Source organism: Crinia signifera, chromosome 11 (assembly GCF_055691185.1).
Source record: "Crinia signifera chromosome 11, ASM5569118v1, whole genome shotgun sequence".
NCBI lineage: Eukaryota > Metazoa > Chordata > Amphibia > Anura > Myobatrachidae > Crinia > Crinia signifera.
In genome coordinates this window covers 23,793,912-23,814,001 of record NC_139227.1, presented here as the reverse complement: position 1 = coordinate 23,814,001, position 20,090 = coordinate 23,793,912, and the positions used below count along the sequence as shown (strand labels likewise).

The following is a 20,090-nucleotide window of genomic DNA, read 5'->3' as shown; positions in this document are numbered from 1 at the left end:
TTCACTCTTTCTGCCAAAATATTTCTTAGATGGACAAAACCATGTGCACTGCAGGTGAGGCAGGTGTTACTTGTGCAGAGATAATTAGATTTGGGTGGGGTTTTACACCTGCGGTTGCACATGGTTTTGTCCATCTAAGAAATATTTTGTCAGAAAGAGTGAACTAGAATAAGGGCCTCAGTTCCTGCTGGAGCCTGCTGAAAAATAGCCCTGCCAATAGACATGCGTACGGTTTATAGTGCGTATGTGCCAAGCCATGCTTGATAAAATCCTGCTAGTTGATTGACAGGAAGGCCCATACGCACCGGGCGACTGTGAGCTGAGAGCTGCTCAGTTTTGCCGTTTGAGCTGCTTTCAGCTCAACAGCCGCCGGGGGTGTACGGGTCAGCGATGATCGGTGAGTGCTGATGTGCCCTCCTGCATCATTACTGGCCTGGCCACTCCTCTGCTGGTATTACCAGCAGATCATGAGTGTCAGGGTGGACGGCTTTCCATAGCTTCCTGCACAGGAAAGTCATCCACCCCGGGGGAAATCGCCCATTGTGTATGCACTGAGTGATTCTCAGCCCGGTGATTTTTAGCATCATCGCTCAGCATACACGCTGGGAAAAATTGCCCAGTGTGTATGGAACTTAAGTCAGAATTAGGTGACATTGCAGAACAGAACAATGTGCAGTAGGATCATTGCTCCTGGCTGCTACAGACTGCTGAATACAAATTGTGACTTTCCAACAAGTTCACTCCACTCATCCCCCCCACCCTCCTGTGAGGCTAGTCACATGACTGTGATGTCACCTCTTATCTGGGCACAGTACAGCCCTCCCCTGGAACAGAAGCTACTGCTTCCAGGAAGAGTACAACCAACATGTCATCCAGCAGTACTATGAGGGCAGCCGAAGGGGAGACAGGTGATAAACACAGGTATATTGTACACTGCTGCACAGTGCAGCTATATACTAAATACAGGGGGAGACACTTTTACTGATGGATACATTTGAGCTTTTATATAATGTTATATTTTGGTATAATGGAAATTGGATTTATAATCATTATTTGGAATAGGTTTATTTACTTAGTATGACGTACAGCGCTGTTGTAAATGCGGGACTGCAGCGTGAAAGGCAGGGCGGCTGCAGTTGCTCATTCATGTACAGCACGGAATGCAGCGCTGCACAGTCACCGCACCGGACTGGCCATACCTGTACACTTCATCCCATAGCCACCACCATATCACACTTACACAGTTCCAATGGTATACAGTCGACATGGCTTAGGTTGACACATGAAATAGGTCGACAGGGTTGGAATGTGGACACAAGCATTAGGTTGACAGTCAAAAGGTCAACTGGAGTTTTTCACAATTATTTTGAGCCGACATGTGCCGACAGGTGATATTTCATGCCCTACCATCCACTAGGGCGTGGAGAGAGAATAGAATAGTGTTCCCGAAGCATAAAGGGCGCAGCAGTACCTCTTTGACTGTGTCCATGTCGACTATGATGACATTTGGGACAAAAAATTAAAAAAACTCATATCAACCTTTTGACTGTAAACCTAGCCATTGTTAGCTTGTGTCGACCTAGTCATGTTGACCTATAGTATGTGTCGATTTAAGCCAGGTTGACTTTCTGTGGTTGACCCAATGCATGTCGACCTAAAATTTGTCGCCCCTATGACCCATACCCATTCCAATCCCTGGTGCCAAGACAATGACTGGCCTCCGGAGGGCTAAGTATAAAATAAAATGGCTGCAGCGTTTTCGGTGTAAGCCCCCTGGACTCATAGGCGTGCGCGCGCCGCTGCTCCCAGTATGTGCTCACCCTGTTACTCCACTTCAGCTGCAAGTGACACATCTGACTCTACTTGGACTGGTATACGAAGGGTCCACTGGGAAGATGCAATGTCTAGGGTTAGAGGTGCGACAAGCCACCACAGAGGTTACACTAATGTCTAGGGTTAGAGGTGCGACAAGCCACCACAGAGGTTACACTAATGTCTAGGGTTAGAGGTGCGACAAGCCACCACAGAGGTTACACTAATGTCTAGGGTTAGAGGTGCGACAAGCCACCACAGAGGTTACACTAATGTCTAGGGTTAGAGGTGCGACAAGCCACCACAGAGGTTACACTAATGTCTAGGATTAGAGGTGCGACAAGCCTCCACAGAGGTTACACTAATGTGTAGGGTTAGAGGTGCGACAAGCCACCACAGAGGTTACACTAATGTCTAGGGTTAGAGGTGCGACAAGCCACCACAGAGGTTACACTAATGTCTAGGGTTAGAGGTGCGACAAGCCACCACAGAGGTTACACTAATGTCTAGGGTTAGAGGTGCGACAAGCCACCACAGAGGTTACACTAACCATTAGACATTGCTCTGGGCCCCTTGATAAATAAATAGGTACTCTTTACTTAGAAGGGCGCCCATCTCGGCCATCTCGGGCATTGAATGCACTAAAAAATCAGGTGCGATGCGACAGACGAGATGCCCGAGATTTCCCATAGGGAACAATGTTAAATGTCTCAATTGACCCGATTTTCCTGTTCAATGCCTCAATTGACCCAATTTTTCCATAGGAAACAATGTTAAATGGGCCACAGAGGCCAAATAGGCACCCTGAAGTGAATAATGGCCACCCGAATTGTTAACGCCACCCCATGATCAACGTCAACCCGAAGCGTGGCGAGCGGCGGCGGTACGCGTCCTACGACCTTTTCATACCCCCACTATCCACGTCGGCGTGGAGTTGAGAATAGAAAGTGTGGCGAGCCACCGAGCCCGAAGCGTGGCGAGCGGACGCGGATACCTTCACAGGTATCCGCGTCCCCTCGCAGGCTTCACAGCTGTCCGCGTCCCCTCGCGGGGCTCGCTGCGCTCGCCACGCTTCGGGCTCGGTGGCTTGCTGCGCTCGCCACACTTTCTATTCTCAACTCCACGCCGACGTGGATAGTGGGGGTATGAAAAGGTCGTAGGACGCGTACCGCCGCCGCTCGCCACGCATCGGGTTGACGTTGATCGTGGGGTGGCGTTAACAATTCGGGTGGCCATTACACACTTCAGGGTGCCTATTTGGCCTCTGTGGCCCATTTAACATTGTTTCCTATGGAAAAATCGGGTCAATTGAGGCATTGAACAGGAAAATTGGGTCAATTGAGACATTTAACATTGTTCCCTATGGGAAATCTCGGGCATCTCGTCGGTTGATCGCACCCGATTTTTTAGTGCATTCAATGCCCGAGATGCCCGAGATTTTTTACTAACGATGCCCACGATCAAAATCGTGGGCGCCCTTCTAAGTAAAGAGTACCAATAAGTATGGTATATACCGCTAGTGCATGCATGAGAATGTGCCAGATTATCAACAGCAATGCACTGTAGAAAATACACGGGATTCAGTCGACAGTCAAAAGGTCGACACGTAAAAAGGTTGACATGGCCAAAAGGTCGACACAAACAATATGTCGACACGTAATAGGTCAACATGAGTTTTCACAGTTTTGGACACCTTATAAGTGTACCATGTCCCCTAGCATGGTACAGGGGTCTAGGTCGACAAGAGCATTATGTCATGGTCTAGGTTGACAGTCAAAATGTCGACATGGGTTTTTTCACTGTTTTTTACCCAAATGTCGACACAGTTTAAAGTGCACTGCGTCCCCTCGCATGGCTCGCTGCGTTTGGCACACTATTTTATTCTCCCACCACACCATAGTGCAGTGTTTTTCAACCACTGTGCCGTGATACACTAGTGTACCTTGAGCTGTTCGCAAGTGGGCCCCCAGATCTAGAGATGCCCTAACTAGTTTACATCCACCACCAGTCCAACTGTTATTTACTGGTCTCTTCTTTTCATGTAAAGGGCTAATGTATTGTATTTGTGTTACCTGTGGGGTCCAGTGTGATTGTTTTTTATATGGGGGGGGCAATAGGTTTGTTTTTTTCCTGTGGGGGCCAATGTGTTTTGCCCTGTGGGGATCTCATGGTGTGCCTTGGCAATTTTAAAATCTTATTTAGTATGCTGCAAGGTAAAAAGGTTGAAAATCACTGCCATAGTGGATGGTAGGGCGTGAAATACCGCCTGTCGGCACATGCCGGCTCAAAAACCAGTGAAAAACCCCATGTCGACATTTTGACTGTCGACCTAGACCATGTTGACCTAATGCTTGTGTCGACCTAACGACCTGTTGACCTTGTACCCTGTCGACCTAGGCCCCTGTCAATCTTGCAGTATGTCTACCTAGTGGTGTCGACCTAATGACTGTCGAGCGTCTTTAGGTGGACCAACTGACCGTATCCCCCTGGAAGGCATCCAGGTTACCGGAGTGCAGTGCCCCTCATATGGGTGCGTCAGCACAACACCTATAGTATTACTTTCCTTCTAGAAAAAGTAATTGTGATACCACATGTAAACAACAATCTTCTCTTTGTGTCTATTTTATGACCAGCCTCACAGCGAAGATCAAGAGCATCCTAAGGAAATACGATGTTGGCAGCCGATACACCCACTTTTCTCTACCAAAAGCCTCGGTTCTGTTGCCTCTATTAATTAGACAAGGCAAACTGCATCTGCTACTGACGGCCAGATCAATGAATGTAAGTCATCGGTCATTCTCTGCACGTTATAGAACTTTGTACCTACAGTAGATGTGTGACTGTACCTTGGCTCAAAGCAAATCTGCTGCTGATACGAAGCTATGTCCTGTTATGTGGACTTTCCCTCTCTACAGCAGATTGTATTATTGCTGATTACAGCTCATCAGGACTAATGATATAATGATGTTTGGTGCAGATCGGAGACTCCTATAATGTATGAGATCTACAGTACTTGTATTGCTACAAACACCTCGACTGCATCGGTATATTACCAACCGGGCTGGAGTGTTTTAGTATAAAGGGGGCTGCAGGTAGGATGAACTATGGGCTTGGTTGAGTGACAATCTGCAGCTGTTTAGAGGCATACTGTAGAGAAGGCAATACTAGAAAACATGGAGTGTCAGGCATGTTTTCTGTGGGTGACGATGCCTGTGGCTGCATCTCCGAAATAGCTTCCGTGGCCCTGGCGGAGTGGCTTTGTTGGTCATCCTGGGGTCAATTTAGTAATATGGGAGTTCTATTGAGGATGGGAAGTTTGCCCATAGCAACCAACCAGATTCTATTTATTATCTTCCAGAAGGTGCTAAATAATACCCATTTTACACCAAAAACCCTGGTCGGACCCTGGTCTTTGAACGCTGGAGTTTCCAGCATTTAAATAAAAATGATGAAGGGGTAGAGGGGGAAAGCTGTCCCCAAGTGCTGGGAGAAGGGGGGTGTCTACGGCTGCTGAGGGGAGGTGGGGGTACCTGTCAGCCTGAGGTCGGAGCCGGAGGGGATGATGTGCGCCGCTGCTGAATCAGGCCCAATATCATACAACTGCGGGCGATGATGGTCGGAGGCTGAGGTCGGAGCCGGAGGGGATGATGTGCGCCGCTACTGCTGAATCAGGCCCAATATCATACAACTGCGGGCGATGATGGTCGGAGCCAGAGGGGATGATGTGCACCGGCGCCGCCGCTGCTGCTGTACCTCCCCCCGCAGCCGCAAAGTTCTTGCGGCGAATGGACAGTCAGTGGCGGGGGTCCGTCCGGCGCATGGGAACTAGTACTAGTTCCCATGCGCCTGATGGACCTCCGATGCTGACTGTCCATTCGCCGCAAGAACTTTGCGGCTGCGGGGGGAGGTACAGCTGCGGCGGCGCACATCATCCCCTCCGGCTCCGACCTCAGGCTGACCGGTACCCCCACCTCCCCTCAGCAGCTGCAGACACCCACCTCCTCCCAGCACCCGGGGACAGTGGCGGCGGCGCACATCATCCCCTCTGGCTGACAGGTACCCCCACCTCTCCTCAGCAGCCGCAGACACCCCCCTTCTCCCAGCACCTGGGGACAGCTTCCCCAGTGCTGCACGCTGTGGACCATTTACACCGGCCTTTACACGGGTCCTATCCGGGTTCTACCCGTGTAAATGGACACGGATATACTCCATTTACACCGCCGATGATCCGGGTCTGACCCGCCGCTGACCCGGATTTTTCGGCGGTGTAAAAGGGGTATAAATAAGAAGTAGATTCTGATTGGTTGCTACGGGCAACATCCCAACTTTAATACAACTTCCATCTTAGTCAATTTACCCCTCTGTGTGCTATGGACATGCACAGATCGCAGAAGCCGCGTGCATTTTTTAACACAAAAGTGAGCATCCCTTATATTCATGGATATCAGTCATGCATACTAGTGCGCTATTCTTATTATCATATATAATATATAGCTGTGGCAGAGGTGATTGACAAGTAACCTATTCCATGGTAACACCTGCATACATCCTGTGTCATCTCTTTGCAGCTGAAGACAATGCCGGGAGACGTGTGCTTTCCTGGGGGGAGACAGGAACCGTCAGACCAGAATGATATACAAACAGCCCTAAGGGAAAGCAAAGAGGAGATCGGGCTATGTCCTGAGCAGGTGGAAATTGTTGGCAAACTCATGCCTTATATTTCCAAGGTAAACATGAAGTAAGGCTTTCATTGACCTTGTGCATAAGCTGCGTGCAGTGGGAATATTACTGTGCGTCTTCCTGCGGCAAAGTCCTGCCTGGTACTGTATGTGTCATTAAGGGAAGGGAGATGGGAAATAAGTGATATGGAGCAAGGTGTATTAATCCTGGTGAAGTGATAAAAGAGCTGGTGATCACATACCAGACAATCCCTAATCAGCTCTCAAATGTCATTTTCAAACCCAGCTTGAACTTGACAGTTAGGGGCTGATTGGTTGGGCTTAATAAATCTGTCCCATGATATGTTGGCATCAGGGCCGGATTTGTGCCTAGGCACGTGAGGCACCGGCCTCAGGGTGACACCAATTAAGGGCGGCAGGCAGGCTGACATTCTGTTAAATAGCAGCATGGCACAGCGGGTGGGCAGCAGCGAGTGACGAGCGCCGCCACCACAGACATGAATTATCATGTGTAGGCAGCAGCGCCACTCATCACCCGCCACTGCCCACCCGCTGTGCCATGCACATTACATCACCGCTTAGTGGCTGGGTCCGATGGTCCCCCTGCACGTCCGGAAATGTCTCACTCACTGCTGCCGGCGCCCCCCATTGGCTACTCTACACACACACAGTCTGTAAAACACTGTACTAATAAGTGCCTCCCTCCCTCTGGGTCCTCAGTACAGTGAGGTGGGCTACAGTTAAATTTTAATGAAATATATATATATACATATATGATTACATTAAAATAGGAGGGGGGGGGGGCAAAAATGTTGTGCCTAGGGGCGGCCTGACCCCTAAATTCGCCCCTGGTTGGCATCCGGTCGACGGATCTACGATGCCTAAATCGGCCATGTTGTGGTTGGCCATGCTTAGTCGAACCCGTCTAGTTTGACGGCTAAAGATAGTCGGCCTTGTCTAGACAGTAATGGAAGTTAGACACCAGCGTTGGTTGACAGTCACATGGCTGACCTGAGTTTTTCACGTTTTTTTTTTTTGCCGAATGTCACAGGTCGACTTGGTTCAAAATTTACTATCCAAGTGGACATAGAGGGCGGTATGTACTATGGGATGCGTTTTCGGGGGTTTTACATTATTTTTAAATGTACTAATACCCGGCGGCATCTTCGCAGGGCAGGGTATCGCCACCTTTGGGCTTCTATCGCTGCCGACCGCAGATGACTACCCCCTCCCCGTCAAACTCCTCCCCCTAGCCTATGTCACAGCCGGATGTCCTTCTGGCTGCAGGGGGGAGGAGGAGGCGCCGGGAAAGCGGCTGAGCCGGGGATGTGACGGGGATACCATCACAGGTATCGTGGGGGCCCTCCATCACCGCTTTGAGATGCTAGGCACATATGTTAATACATATGCGCTAGTATCGCTGCGGCGGGGCGGTGATGTATTTTAATACATCGCACCCACAGTGAAATTATAATGGTGTAGCGAGGGGACACTATACATATACAGCATCATTGGGGACCCCTGTGTCATTCGGCACCAAAAAAGGTGAAAAACTCCTGTAGACCATGTGATTTGCTGAAGGACTGATTACTGTGTTCCCTGCGACAAGCCCATATAATGTGATAACGATCTCCTTGTCTTCCAGGCTCCCACGTACCTGATCACTCCAGTTGTTGGGATTGTTGAAGAAACATTTCAGCCCTCACCTAACCCCTCTGAAGTCACTGATGTCTTCCTTGTTCCCTTGGAATTCTTCATCAGCTCGGACCACTACACACCTCTGCATTTACTCAAACCGTACTTTGGGACACACATTATTCACCGTTTCCTTTACCAGGACGCAGACACTAAGAAAACATTTAATATATGGGGACTAACGGCGCATTTTGCCTTACTGCTTGCCGTTATCCTTCTGGAAAAGGGGCCATCGTTCGATTCCGAGTTTGATCTGGAAAGCAGACTGCAGGGGTGGGAGAAGGCTCTCCAAGACTTCCACCATCACAGTAAATTGTAGCCGGTCCCCTATAGAGAGTGGTAACTTGGAACTCTATTTTCATATTGTGAGTGCACAGAAGCTCGTTTAACCACGCAACATTTTTGTATTTGAATTTATATAACAAATGTGAGCGACGCTGGCATTTTTAGCAGATATTTTGAGCATCTCTCACAGAGATGTTGGCACTCAAAGGGGTAAGAGCGGTTCTTTCAGTTGGGTATAGTTTCCAGTTTATTTTCGATCACCGAATAGTTAGGGATATCAAATTGGAGAACAAAAGATGTCAGCGAGTTATCTTGGTGGCGCACTTCAGCGTTTTTTTGCAGTAGTTGCGTTTGTGAATTTATGCTAATGTTAGTATTAGCCCTTCCGCTGGCATGATTCTGAAGGCGTAAGGGCTGCGGTGGTCACATGGGTGTGTGCGGTGGTAACCATCTGAAGCATCATTCAGGCTAACATCAGCCCTTTGCTTGGTGCAGGATCCCCATCAGAGTATTGCCTCCAATGGACACGTTTAAGTGTCTGAGTTGGCAACCACGCCTGTGATGCGTCCCTGACACCCATCAGTATCTTCAGGCAGCGATTTAGTGACAATACCTGGCAGGCACTGCCCTATTGGTCCTGAGACTGTATGTAGGCACCATGAGATAAATGCGACTTGTGACTTTTTAGAGACTTAAGGGGGGTATTCAATCTCTGATTCCCACTGTTGGGACGTCACATGATCACATATAAGGGGCAGTACGGATGGTGTAGTGGTTAGCATTATTGCCTCAAAGCACCGAGGTCATGGGTTCCATTCCCACCATGGCTCTAACTGTGCTGAGTTTGTATATTCTCCCCGTGCTTGTGTGGGTTTACTCCGGGTACTCCGGTTTCTTCCCACAATCCAAAAATATACTGGTAGGCTAATTGGTTCCCAACAAAATTAACCCTATTATGTGTGCGTGTACATGTGGTAGGGAATATAGATTGTAAGCTCCACTGGGGCAGGGACTGATGTGAATGTTCAACTATACTCTGTACAGCGCTGCGGAATATGTATGCGCTATATAAGAAACTGCTAATAAATAAATATAAGATTGATCATAGACACTGTGGGTGAAATTTAATAGGATGAGAGAACCAGAAAGTGAGAGATTTGGTAAGAAATCTCCAGTTTTTTTAAAAGCGGCAATCATTTACACTGCAAATTCAAACTGGTTTTTGCAGTGTAAATGATTGCCGCTTTAAAAAAAAAACCTAGAGATTTCTTACCAAATATCTCACTTTCTGAATCTCTCCGAGATTGAATACCCCCCTAATTTCCCCTTAGAATCTGGTTGCTATTGGCAACATCACTTACTTCTAAAAACTCACAATACATCTACCCCTTAGACTCATATTAGTCTCACAAGTTGGTAATTTACATGTACATCCATGCTGCATGATATGTCATTCTCTGTGTATTGGTATATTCCATAATCAAACGGCATGTGGTAATTAACCATGCGGTATCAAATGTAATAGAGCGGTTTCATTTAATTTATATAAGACTAGGTGGCCCCTGCAAAATTTTGCATGCAAATGGAACGAAAGTAAATTTTTAACTACGAGTTTTAAACAAACAAACAATACAATATGCAATTCTAAATGAACAAATAGTCAGATGCAGATAACTTAGGCCCTTATTCTGGTTCACTCGCAAAGGCAAATTCTTCTCAAATGGATGAAACCATGTACACTGCAGGTGGGGCAGATGTAACCTGTGCAGAGAGAACTAGGTTTGGGTGAGTTATTTTGTTTCTGTGCAGGGAAAATACTGACTGTTTTTTTTTTACACTGCAATATAGATCTCGCAGCGCTACCACTGCGGAGGGGGGACAGAGCATACAGAAAAGCAGTAAAAACCCGGATAACATGGTTTTTACTGCATTTCTGCTTCAGAGAATCTCCCCCAGTGTCTGTAGCTTTGACAGAGCAAGTAACAGCGAAGTGCCTGTTGGCGTTTGGTCATTGTGTAATGCGTGGACGCTATTATTAAGTTGTTACAGTTTAGTGTGTATGGATCTCACATAAGAAGTAGTCAGACAAGATGGGCTTGCGCACAAGATTTAGACATCACAACTGTCTGCCATTTTTAAATTGGTCTTTTTTTAGGGTGCGGTCAGTGGTAGTATTTATGCATATTTACCCAACGAGGGTAACTGGCACATCCAGAAGACTTGTGTGACTGCATAATAACCATTCCTCATCAACCATTCCTTATGGTTAACGTAGGCTTAAACCAAGGGGCCAGCTGTGCAAATGTCGGCGCCCCCCACCACCGCGGGTTCAGACATGGGCAGGGGGAGGCAAGATGGTAACCCGTACCTGTGGAGCATGAAGTGTCAGCGCCCGGGTGCTGTGGATGCGGCAGAGGAAATGGAAGGGTGCTGGCTGGGGGACCTGGTGCGGTGTCCGCAGTGTCAGGAACTGAAGCGCTGAGAGCGGACACTGCAGACGGACAGCGGCGGCAGAGTTTGAAAATTCAAAAGTTAGGTTGCTGAGTGTGCGCTCTCTCTCAGCCAATCAGCGGCATCGGCCGCCGCTGCGCTGTCTCCGTCCACCACAGTGTCCGATCTCAGCGGCGCTTCAGTCCCCTGACACTGAACTTTCTTGAACACTGTCGCTTCACGCTGCCCAGGTACAGGCAGTGTGCAGGGGGCATGCGGAGGGAGGGGCGGCGGGGGAACGTAACAATAGCGCCCGCAGACCCCCGGCGCCCACACTTAGTCAGCGCCTCCCCGCCGTCGCGGGGTCTGCGGCGCTATAGTTACGCCACTGACTATAAGGTTGCAAGCTACGGGGACACTATAAGGTTGTAAGCCAATTAATGTATGAAAGCCTGAACAGACTTGCCAAGGTTTAATTAATTTTAAAATGTAAACCTTTTTTTTATGTCGTGAACAGAGACCTATCTCTATTGGGAGAGACTTTTACCTCAGATTCTCAAGTTCGCGAACTGTTTTAATGTCACTTATCTGGTAGAACATCATAAATAAGAGTTCAAATGATAAAGACTCCATGCCAACTGGAAGAGTCCACTTTATTTTACTTGCCCTCAAGCTAAGGAGCTGCCCTACGCTCACCCCGTGTCCTTTTACTAGCTACAGTAAGCTGTTATTTTATTGCATGTTGGTTATTGATATGTGATGTATAATATATTATGTATACTCCTTATATGGAGCTGTGGAGACTGTGGTGCCTTATAAATGAAAGAAGAATAATAACAATAAATCAAATAATCGCAGTCTATTAAAGTTCTAAAGCATTTGAGGTTTACATAGTTATTGTGCAAGTTGTGGATTCAATGCTTCACCTACAATATCAATATTAATCCTTTGAGTTCCAACGTTGCTGTGAGATCCTCAAAAATATCCCTTAAAATGCCTGCGCCGCTCACAGCGACTGTTCTTTTTTTGGGTGCAATATTGAACTAAACTTCAATTAATCGACTTGGCTGTAATTGTATTTATTTCTACGAAAAGAACAGTCGCTGTGACCAGTAACTGCACGATATTTCACTTTACTGTAGCATATGCCATGAATGGAGCATAAATGGGTAGGACATGCACATGTCCCTGTAAACTGTTCTACTTAGCAAATATGGATACATATGTGCGTTACTGTAAGTAACATGTAGAACTTAAATATGATAGGCTGCCTGAAGAGGTGAGTTTTCAGGGAACGCTTGAAAGTTTGGAGGCTAGTGGAGAGTCTTATTGTGCGTGGAAGGGCATTCCATAGGGTGGGAGCAGCCCGACGAAAGTCCTGTAACAGTGGGAGCTGGTGATCCGTGCAGAAGAGACGCAAATCTTGTGCAGAGCGGAGTGGTCGAGATGGGAGATTTTGTGTGATAAGTAAAGAGATATTGTCACGACCACCATGGCTGCTACCCAATTCCCCTGTGCTGTGCCTGGCCCTAGAACTTGTGTCAGCCTGTCTCCTGTCACAGCGCTCACCTCCGCTCCTGTTCCTTGTACTGGTGGGGTGCATACTCCCGCACTGTCACCACCGGGTGACAGTGGTGGCGTGTACTCCGGTACCATGCAGGGTCTGGGTGGCGTGAGATGTGGGCCGCCATGACGGGTCTGTGTTGGTTTGGGCTCTGGCTGGAGTCGCCGGCAGCAGCGCATGTGCGCACAATCCCCGACGGCTGGTTTCTGTCGCCTCCGCTGGTGGCGGCCATGTTTTGGGATCCATCAGCCTATACTGTGCGGCTCCACCTAGTGCTGTCAAACAGCCGTCCAATCACCGCACAGCTCACCCTTCAAGTACTGACTTGCCGGGCAAAACCGGCAGTCAGTACAATGATGTCCATCCCTATGCATCATTGTCCACTCCTGGCTGTCTGTAGTATTCCCTACAGTTCTTGCGCCTCTGGTGAAGTCATCCTCTATTCCTGCTGATCGTCTCACTGCTAATCCTGTGTTCCACAGAACCTGCTGCCGCCTAAACGGACTGGACAAGGTTAGCCCCCCAAAGGGGTATTATCTTTCTCCTCACTCCTGACGGTTATTCTCCATGGTTACTCCTGGTTCTGCAGCTACGATCCTATTCAGCAAGGTCACTCGGACTTCATCATTATTCCATCATCCAATTCTTCAATTCTTTACCCAATCATCCAATTATTATTCCAATCATCCAATCTTCATCCAATCATCCAAGTATTATTACAATCAACCAATCTTCATTCAATCATCCAAGTCTCCATCCAATCATCCAATTCTTCAACCATTCTTCAATACTTCTTTCAATTACCAAGCATCTTCAACTTCTTCAATAAAGTATTGCATATCAGTGACTTTTATCTTTCCAGAAACTACAGTATTATTCTTGTGCCATTATTACAACCTGTACCGCAGTATCTTCATTAAATAAGGTTATATTTTATCTCTTTGCTTCACTCCATTCTGTTGTTAATGCAACAACCTTATATTAAAGCATCCAGCCTCCTCTACACTCCAGCTGGTGTTTCACGAAACGCGACAGATATATGCTGGTGCAGTATGGTTAATAGCTTTATATGTGAGTAGAAGTGTTTTATATTGAATACGGTAAGATACAGGCAACCAATGGAGGGACTGGCAGAGCAGATCAGCAGATGATGAGCGTCTTGCTAGGAAGATCAGCCTAGCAGCAGTGTTTTGAATGGATTGTAGTTGGGTGAGTCTGTTCTTGGGAAGACCAGTTAGGAGACTATTGCAATAGTCAATGCGGGATATAATGAGTGCACGGATAAGAGATTTAGTAGTGTCTTGTGTGAGATATGGTCGTATTTTGGATATGTTTTTTTAGATGCATGTAACATGATTTGGAGACAAATTGAATGTGGGGAACAAAGGACAGTTCAGAGTCGAGGATGACCCCTAGGCAACAAGCTTGTGGGGTAGGGTAGATTGTCGAGTTGTCAACAGTTATGGAGATATCAGGATGGTAACTGTTCTTGGTTGGTGGGAATATAAGTAATTCCATTTTGGAAATATTGAGTTTGAGTTGGCGAGAAGACATTGAAGATGAGATGGCAGAGAGACATTCAGAGACTCGGCCCAAAACCACTGGTGACAACTCTGAGGTTGATAGATAGATTTGAGTATCATCCGCATATAAGTTATAGTGAAATCCGAAAGAGCTGATTAGTTTGCCAAGAGATGAGGTATAGATTGAGAACAGCAGAGGACCTAAGACGGAACTCCAACTGACAGAGGTAGTAAAGAGGAGGTAGAGTCAGAGAAGCGAACACTGAAAGAGCAATCAGATAGGTAAGATGAGAACCAGGAAAGGGCTGTATAATTAAGACCTAGGGAGTGTAGTTTTTGTAAGAGAAAAGTGTGATCCACAGTGTCAAACGCAGCAGAAAGATCTAGAAGTATAAGTAGTGAGTAGTGAGCCTTTAGACTTAACAGTTACCAGATCATTCACCACTTTAGTCAGTCTCAGTGGAGTGTTGGGAACGAAATCCTGACTGAAGTGGGTCTAATAGGGTGTACGAGTTAAGAAAGTGTGTGAGGCGAGAGTAGACAAGTCTCTCGAGTAGCTTGGAGAGGCATGGGAGCTGAGAGATGGTAGTTAGGAGAGACTTAGGGTCAGAATTGTGTTTTTTTCAGAATGGGAGTAATCACTGCATGTTTGAGCAGAGAAGGAAATGTACCAGTAGCAAGAGAGAGATTGCAGATTTTAGTTAAGGTTGGAATAAGCACAGGAGATAGATAGATTTTTAATGACTTGTGCAGGTCTTGGATCAAGAGGAGAGGTAGTAGAGTAAGAGGATAAGAAGAGTGCGGATACTTCCTTTTCATTTGTGGGCTCAAATGAAGAGAACGTGCCAGAGGGTTCAGGTGGGGAAGAAAGAGGGTTAGAGGTTGTGGAAGAGCATACCATTTCATCTCGGATGTTATCAATGTTGTCCTTTAAAGTTGGAGGCAAGTTCTTGTGCACTGATGGTAGCTGGTGGGGGAGGAGGGGTAGGGTACAGAAGAGACTTAAATGTGTTAAAAAGTCTCTTAGGGTTGGTGGCATGAGAAGAGATAAGAGATTGGTAGTATGTTTGTTTGTTTGGCAGTGTCCAAAGCATTGCAGTAGGAGTAGTAGGTATGTGAGGAAATCAGTCATAATACGTCATTTACGCCATTGGCATTCTACTTTATGTGACTGATTTCGTAGTTGTCTTGTTATTTTGGTGTGCCACGGCTGGCTTCTAAGCATACGTGGGGTGTAATGGGAAGCTGGAGACACTTCAAGGGCTGTTTCAAGAGTGTGGTACAGGTGGGAAACAGCAGATTCAGGAGAGGTAAATGTAGAAATGAGTGAGAGCTGTTGCAGGGAGGTGGAAAGTTGTGGAAAATGAATAGCATTAGTATTTCTGCGGGTTAGAGCTTACATGATTTCTGTGTCCATGAGCTAGGGGTAATGGAGGAGAGCGAGAGGGTAATGAGATTGGGAGAGAGGGAAGGGAGTGTTAGTAAAATCAGAGACTGAGAGACTTTACTTCATCGGTATCACAGGAGCAGTAGGGAGCCTCACCATGGGCCAGATCACATTTCCCATTTTGGCTGTACTACAGTAATTGAAAATGGGTGTGAAATCCCCCTTTTCACATTATTTGAGCAAAAATAATTGAATAAATTTGCTAAAAAGTAGAGACATGCTTTGGTACTGTACTATTAAATAAACTTTGCATTTGCGCCTCTAGATGGCAGCACAGAAGTACAGCACAATTCCAACTCAAAATGCATTTTAAATATATTTTGATGAATTCAGTTTTCGCTGTTATATAACTTTCAGCTTTGTGTAACTGCCAGACAAACACCAATACTTTTCTGTTGCCCACAATGCCCTGCCTAGATCCTCACAATAATAACAAAGATTGTTTCATTTTAAACAACATTTTTTATTCAGTTGTGCTCTCAACTAAGATCATTTCACTGACCATATACAGTACATGTGGTTGGTATTGACAGGGAAGGATCCTGTTGAACCCTCTCCTGGTAATTTGTTTGGTAAGCCCATAGTCTACAGCTGCTAATTTAATCTTCAGATGGCGTTATTTGCCGAAGCCAAGCTCTGGAGTGCTTCACATTGCGAGAATGGTACATGTAACAGCCTAGTAGTCCTTATAGAGACCTATAGGCGCGGCTTCTGCTGTAGCGAATGGAGGGACCACAGAGAGATCTATAAATCTTGGCGATGTATTAAATAAAGCTAGTGTTGGTCATTCTAATAGCACCATTGGGCTTTATACACTGTATCTACCGCATACTTGCCGACTTTTCGAGAAGCCTGGAGAGGACAGACGGATCTTCAGGTCAGGGGCAGGGACGGGGCTGATGACGATTTGCGTCATTTTAGTCCCGCCACTTGCCACGTACCCGTGAAAAAATGGTAATTAGTGCGGTAAGAAAGGGGGGTGCGGGGACTGCCAGGCAAAAGTGGGAGGATTGCCGACCTTCCCGGGGGGCCGGGAGAGGTTCCCGATTTTCGTAACAATAACTGGTCACCCTGCGATTTTGTAGCTGTGCTATGAGGTCTGAATCAGACCCCAAAAACACCGCACCTCAGGATAATCCTCCTGTGCAGTTGGACATTTTTGTTTGCAACTGGTTAGTCTCCCCTGCCCCCCTCATTGGGCAGGCTCTCCCTCAGAATCTTACAGCAGTTCTGACAAGCCTGTAGGAGTGAGAGGGGTGGCAAATTCTTTGGACTGTGCCAATCTTTGGTTTCTACTGTAGTACAATTTTGCCATCTTCACAAATACCACTGGGAAGATGGCGCCGACTGTGTAGGAAGGTCCCACTTCCTTCACAGTCAAGGTGGGAAGCGGATGAAAATAGGCCTTTTTCACAAAAATACATGTTAGGAAATAAGAAGGTAACAAACTCTGATTGGCGTTGGGACACAGTCACATCATCCAGTAATCGCAAATAGGCCTTTCACACATACCGTACAGCAGGGGTGGGGAACCATTTTTCTACCAAGGGCCATTTGGATATTTATAAAATCCTTCGGGGGCCATATAAAAATTATCAATATATTCATGCGGGTATTATACACACGGGCAGCGCAGCGGTATATACACATGTGGGCATTATACACACAGGCAGCGATATATACATGCGGGCATTATACACATAGGCAGCGATATATACATGCAGGCATAATACACACAGGCAGCGGCATATACACGTGGGCATTATACACATGGGCAGTGGTATATACATGCGGGCATTATACACATGGGCAGTGGTATATACATGTGGGCATTATACACATAGGCAGCGATATATACATGTGGGCATTATACACATGGGCAGCGGTATATACATGGGCAGCGGTATATACATGTGGGCATTATACACACAGGCAGTGATATATACATGCGGGCATTATAATGGGCAGCGGCACATATGTGGGCATTATACACATGGGCAGCGGCACATACGTGGGCATTATACACACAGGCAGTGATATATACATGTGGGCATTATACACATGGGCAGCGGCACATACGTGGGCATTGTACACATGGGCAGTGGCATATACATGTGGGCATTATACATACGGACACACGGGCAGCGGCATATACACATACCTCCCAACTTTTGGAGGTGACGGGACAGGGTGCGCGCCGAAGGCGCGCGGCGATGTTTTCGGGCAGCGTGGCCTATCGGGAAGGGGGCGTGGTCTATAATCACGGCACTGCCGTGAGGCCACTCCCCCGTTTTTCGCCGCTGTGGGGCATGCCCAGCAGCTCTATGAGCTGCTGGCCAGCCCCCAGCCCCCCTGCCTGCAAGAATAGACGCTGTGCGAATGCACACAGCATCTATTCACGGACTACAGGGGGGGACTCCCAACTGCCCCCCCCGCCGCGGGACACTGCCTTACTGTGTGTGGTTACTATAATGTGTTTTGGGCTTTGAGGTGAGAAGCATAATGTGTTATGGGGATTATGGTGTTATTGGTACTTTTATGTGACCACGCCAATTCCCCATGAAGCCACACTACTATAATTTGGCGCGCGCCTTCGGCGCGCACTGTCCCTGTTTTTTCACACATGGCACCAAAATGGCTAGTTACGGCACTGGTGAATAAGATTGTGCTACTGTGTAGTGTAATTTGGAGTGGGAGCATTATTGTGTGGCCACACCCCTCCCTTTGTAAAGTTTGGGTGGGCGCAAATTTATAGTTTGCAGGAGGGCGCCGAACCCCCTAGCACCGGCCCTGCCTGGATCTCTCATTCACTGGGGAAGGGAGTAGTTGAGTAAGAGGAGCGGCACAAGAGCAGCAGCATTTACTTTTTTTTACCGTTTTGTCTCTGGCAGAGTCTGGCTGATGGAGGCTGCTGCTGCTGGGGCTGATGCTCCCGCCCATGCAGTGCATGGCAGGCGCATCACAATAATCGCGAGAGTCCCGACTCCCTTCCAGCCCGCAGGGATTGGCTGGTGCATCACCTCCCACGGCCGCAGTGATTGGCCGGCCGGCGCGTCTGCTGCATTGCTCTCCTCGTATCCGGGTGGGCGGCCTGCGCATCACCTTCAACTGGAGGGTACTGCATTCATGTCGGCGAGCGGGCAGGAGGGCCGGGCAAACTGGGTGCGGGGGCTGTATCCGGCCCGCGGGCCGGAGGTTCCCCACCCCTGCCGTACAGGTTAGCAGATAAGCAGGTACCAAATGTTGGTTGGATTTGGGACACGGGTGAGATTTAATGGGATGAGAGATTCAGAAAGTGAGAGATTTGGTAAGAAATCTCCAGATTTTTTAAAGCTGCTGTAAAGAACAAAATGTACTTGGTGAAACAGTAATCAGCATGTAATTGAGCAGATCTCTGTAGTCAGTGGCGTAACTAAGTTTTGGGCGCCCCCCCCCCGTCGTTAGGGCCCCCGCCGCCGCCCCGCCAAGCACCCCCAATCCCCCGCCGCCCATGCAAACCCCCCCCCCAATCCCCTGCAGCCTTACCTATCGCGCTGGTCCCGGCGGCTCCGTTCTTCTTCTGCTGAGGACCACCACAAAATGGCCGCCCCCATACAGCAGACAGTTTCAGAGAACTGTGTGCTATATGGGGGCGGCCATTTTGTGGTGGTCCTCAGCAGAAGAATGGAGCCGCCGGGACCAGCGAGATAGGTTAGTCTGCGGGGGATTGGGGGGGGGGAGGGGGTGTAACTATAGCACCGCAGCCCCCGCGCCCCCACATACACAGCGCCCCCCCGCGGTGGCGGGGGCTGCGGTGCTATAGTTATGCCACTGTCTGTAGTGTGCAACCATACATCCAATCCCAAGAAGCAACAGGGAGGCACACACTACACAGTCCCAGGGAGGCACACTACATCCATTTCTCGAATACTTACCGGTGTTCAGAGGCAGTGGCAGAAGAACTGCCGAAATCGATGGAAAAATGGCAAGGCATCCGTTTTTCTGCCAATCTGAGCATGCGCAGTGGAGCCTAGTACCCACACTCTGCAAAGCTGCACTGCTCCTGGCAGAGAGGAGGAGGTCCGTCCATAGGAGGTTGCACACGGGCCTCCTCCTCCTCTTACAACACCCCTACTACATAGATCTGCTCAGCTGTGATGCTGATCATTTTATTTTATTCATTTAAATACAAGGTGAGCTTTAAATAATTAGAATTCTTTAGATTACTGTGCAAGGGCTCAATTAATGTGGGTAGCTTAAGGATTAAACAACGTAGGCTATTCAATTACCCTCCTGACTTCTCCCATCTGGCATGTAAACGCCCATTAACTTTGTTCTATAGCTCCCATAGAAAATCACATAGAAGTGTGTATATAGTATGCAAGCCATTGAAGTATTTCTATACTTATAGCGGGAATCTCCTACCATTACAGCCTAGAATCGGCCTTAATATGCTTGTTGGTCACACTTTTCATCCAATTGCAAAAATAAAAATACATTTTGACAAAAATGCATTTTGGAACTGATGCAGATCTCAGTGTGAATGCAATATGCCACCTCCTGACCATGCCTGGGGAAATGCGCCTCCGTAATACATACTGTAAATGATTTGGTCAGCTTCCATTGTAATCCAGATGTTATTGTACTTCTTTAGGACGTCTCAAAATCATAATGAC

The 20,090-nt window shown here is 47.6% G+C and overlaps 1 protein-coding gene across 2 annotated transcripts; it reads left to right on the top strand.

Annotated features, from left to right (window-relative positions):
- Positions 1 to 747: 747 nt before the first annotated feature.
- NUDT7 (nudix hydrolase 7) lies at positions 748 to 13,401 on the top strand. Of its 2 annotated transcripts, XM_083163652.1 has the most exons (5): positions 748 to 921; positions 4,446 to 4,593; positions 6,381 to 6,539; positions 8,137 to 8,551; positions 12,948 to 13,401. In XM_083163652.1, exons 1-4 carry the CDS (start codon positions 866 to 868, stop codon positions 8,503 to 8,505), a joined length of 732 nt encoding a protein of 243 aa, XP_083019778.1. In that variant the 5' UTR covers positions 748 to 865; the 3' UTR covers positions 8,506 to 8,551; positions 12,948 to 13,401. The 2 variants fall into 2 exon arrangements, with proteins under 2 accessions (XP_083019778.1, XP_083019776.1); XM_083163650.1 differs by having other exon boundaries at positions 8,137 to 13,401.
- The last annotated feature ends 6,689 nt before the right edge of the window (positions 13,402 to 20,090 follow it).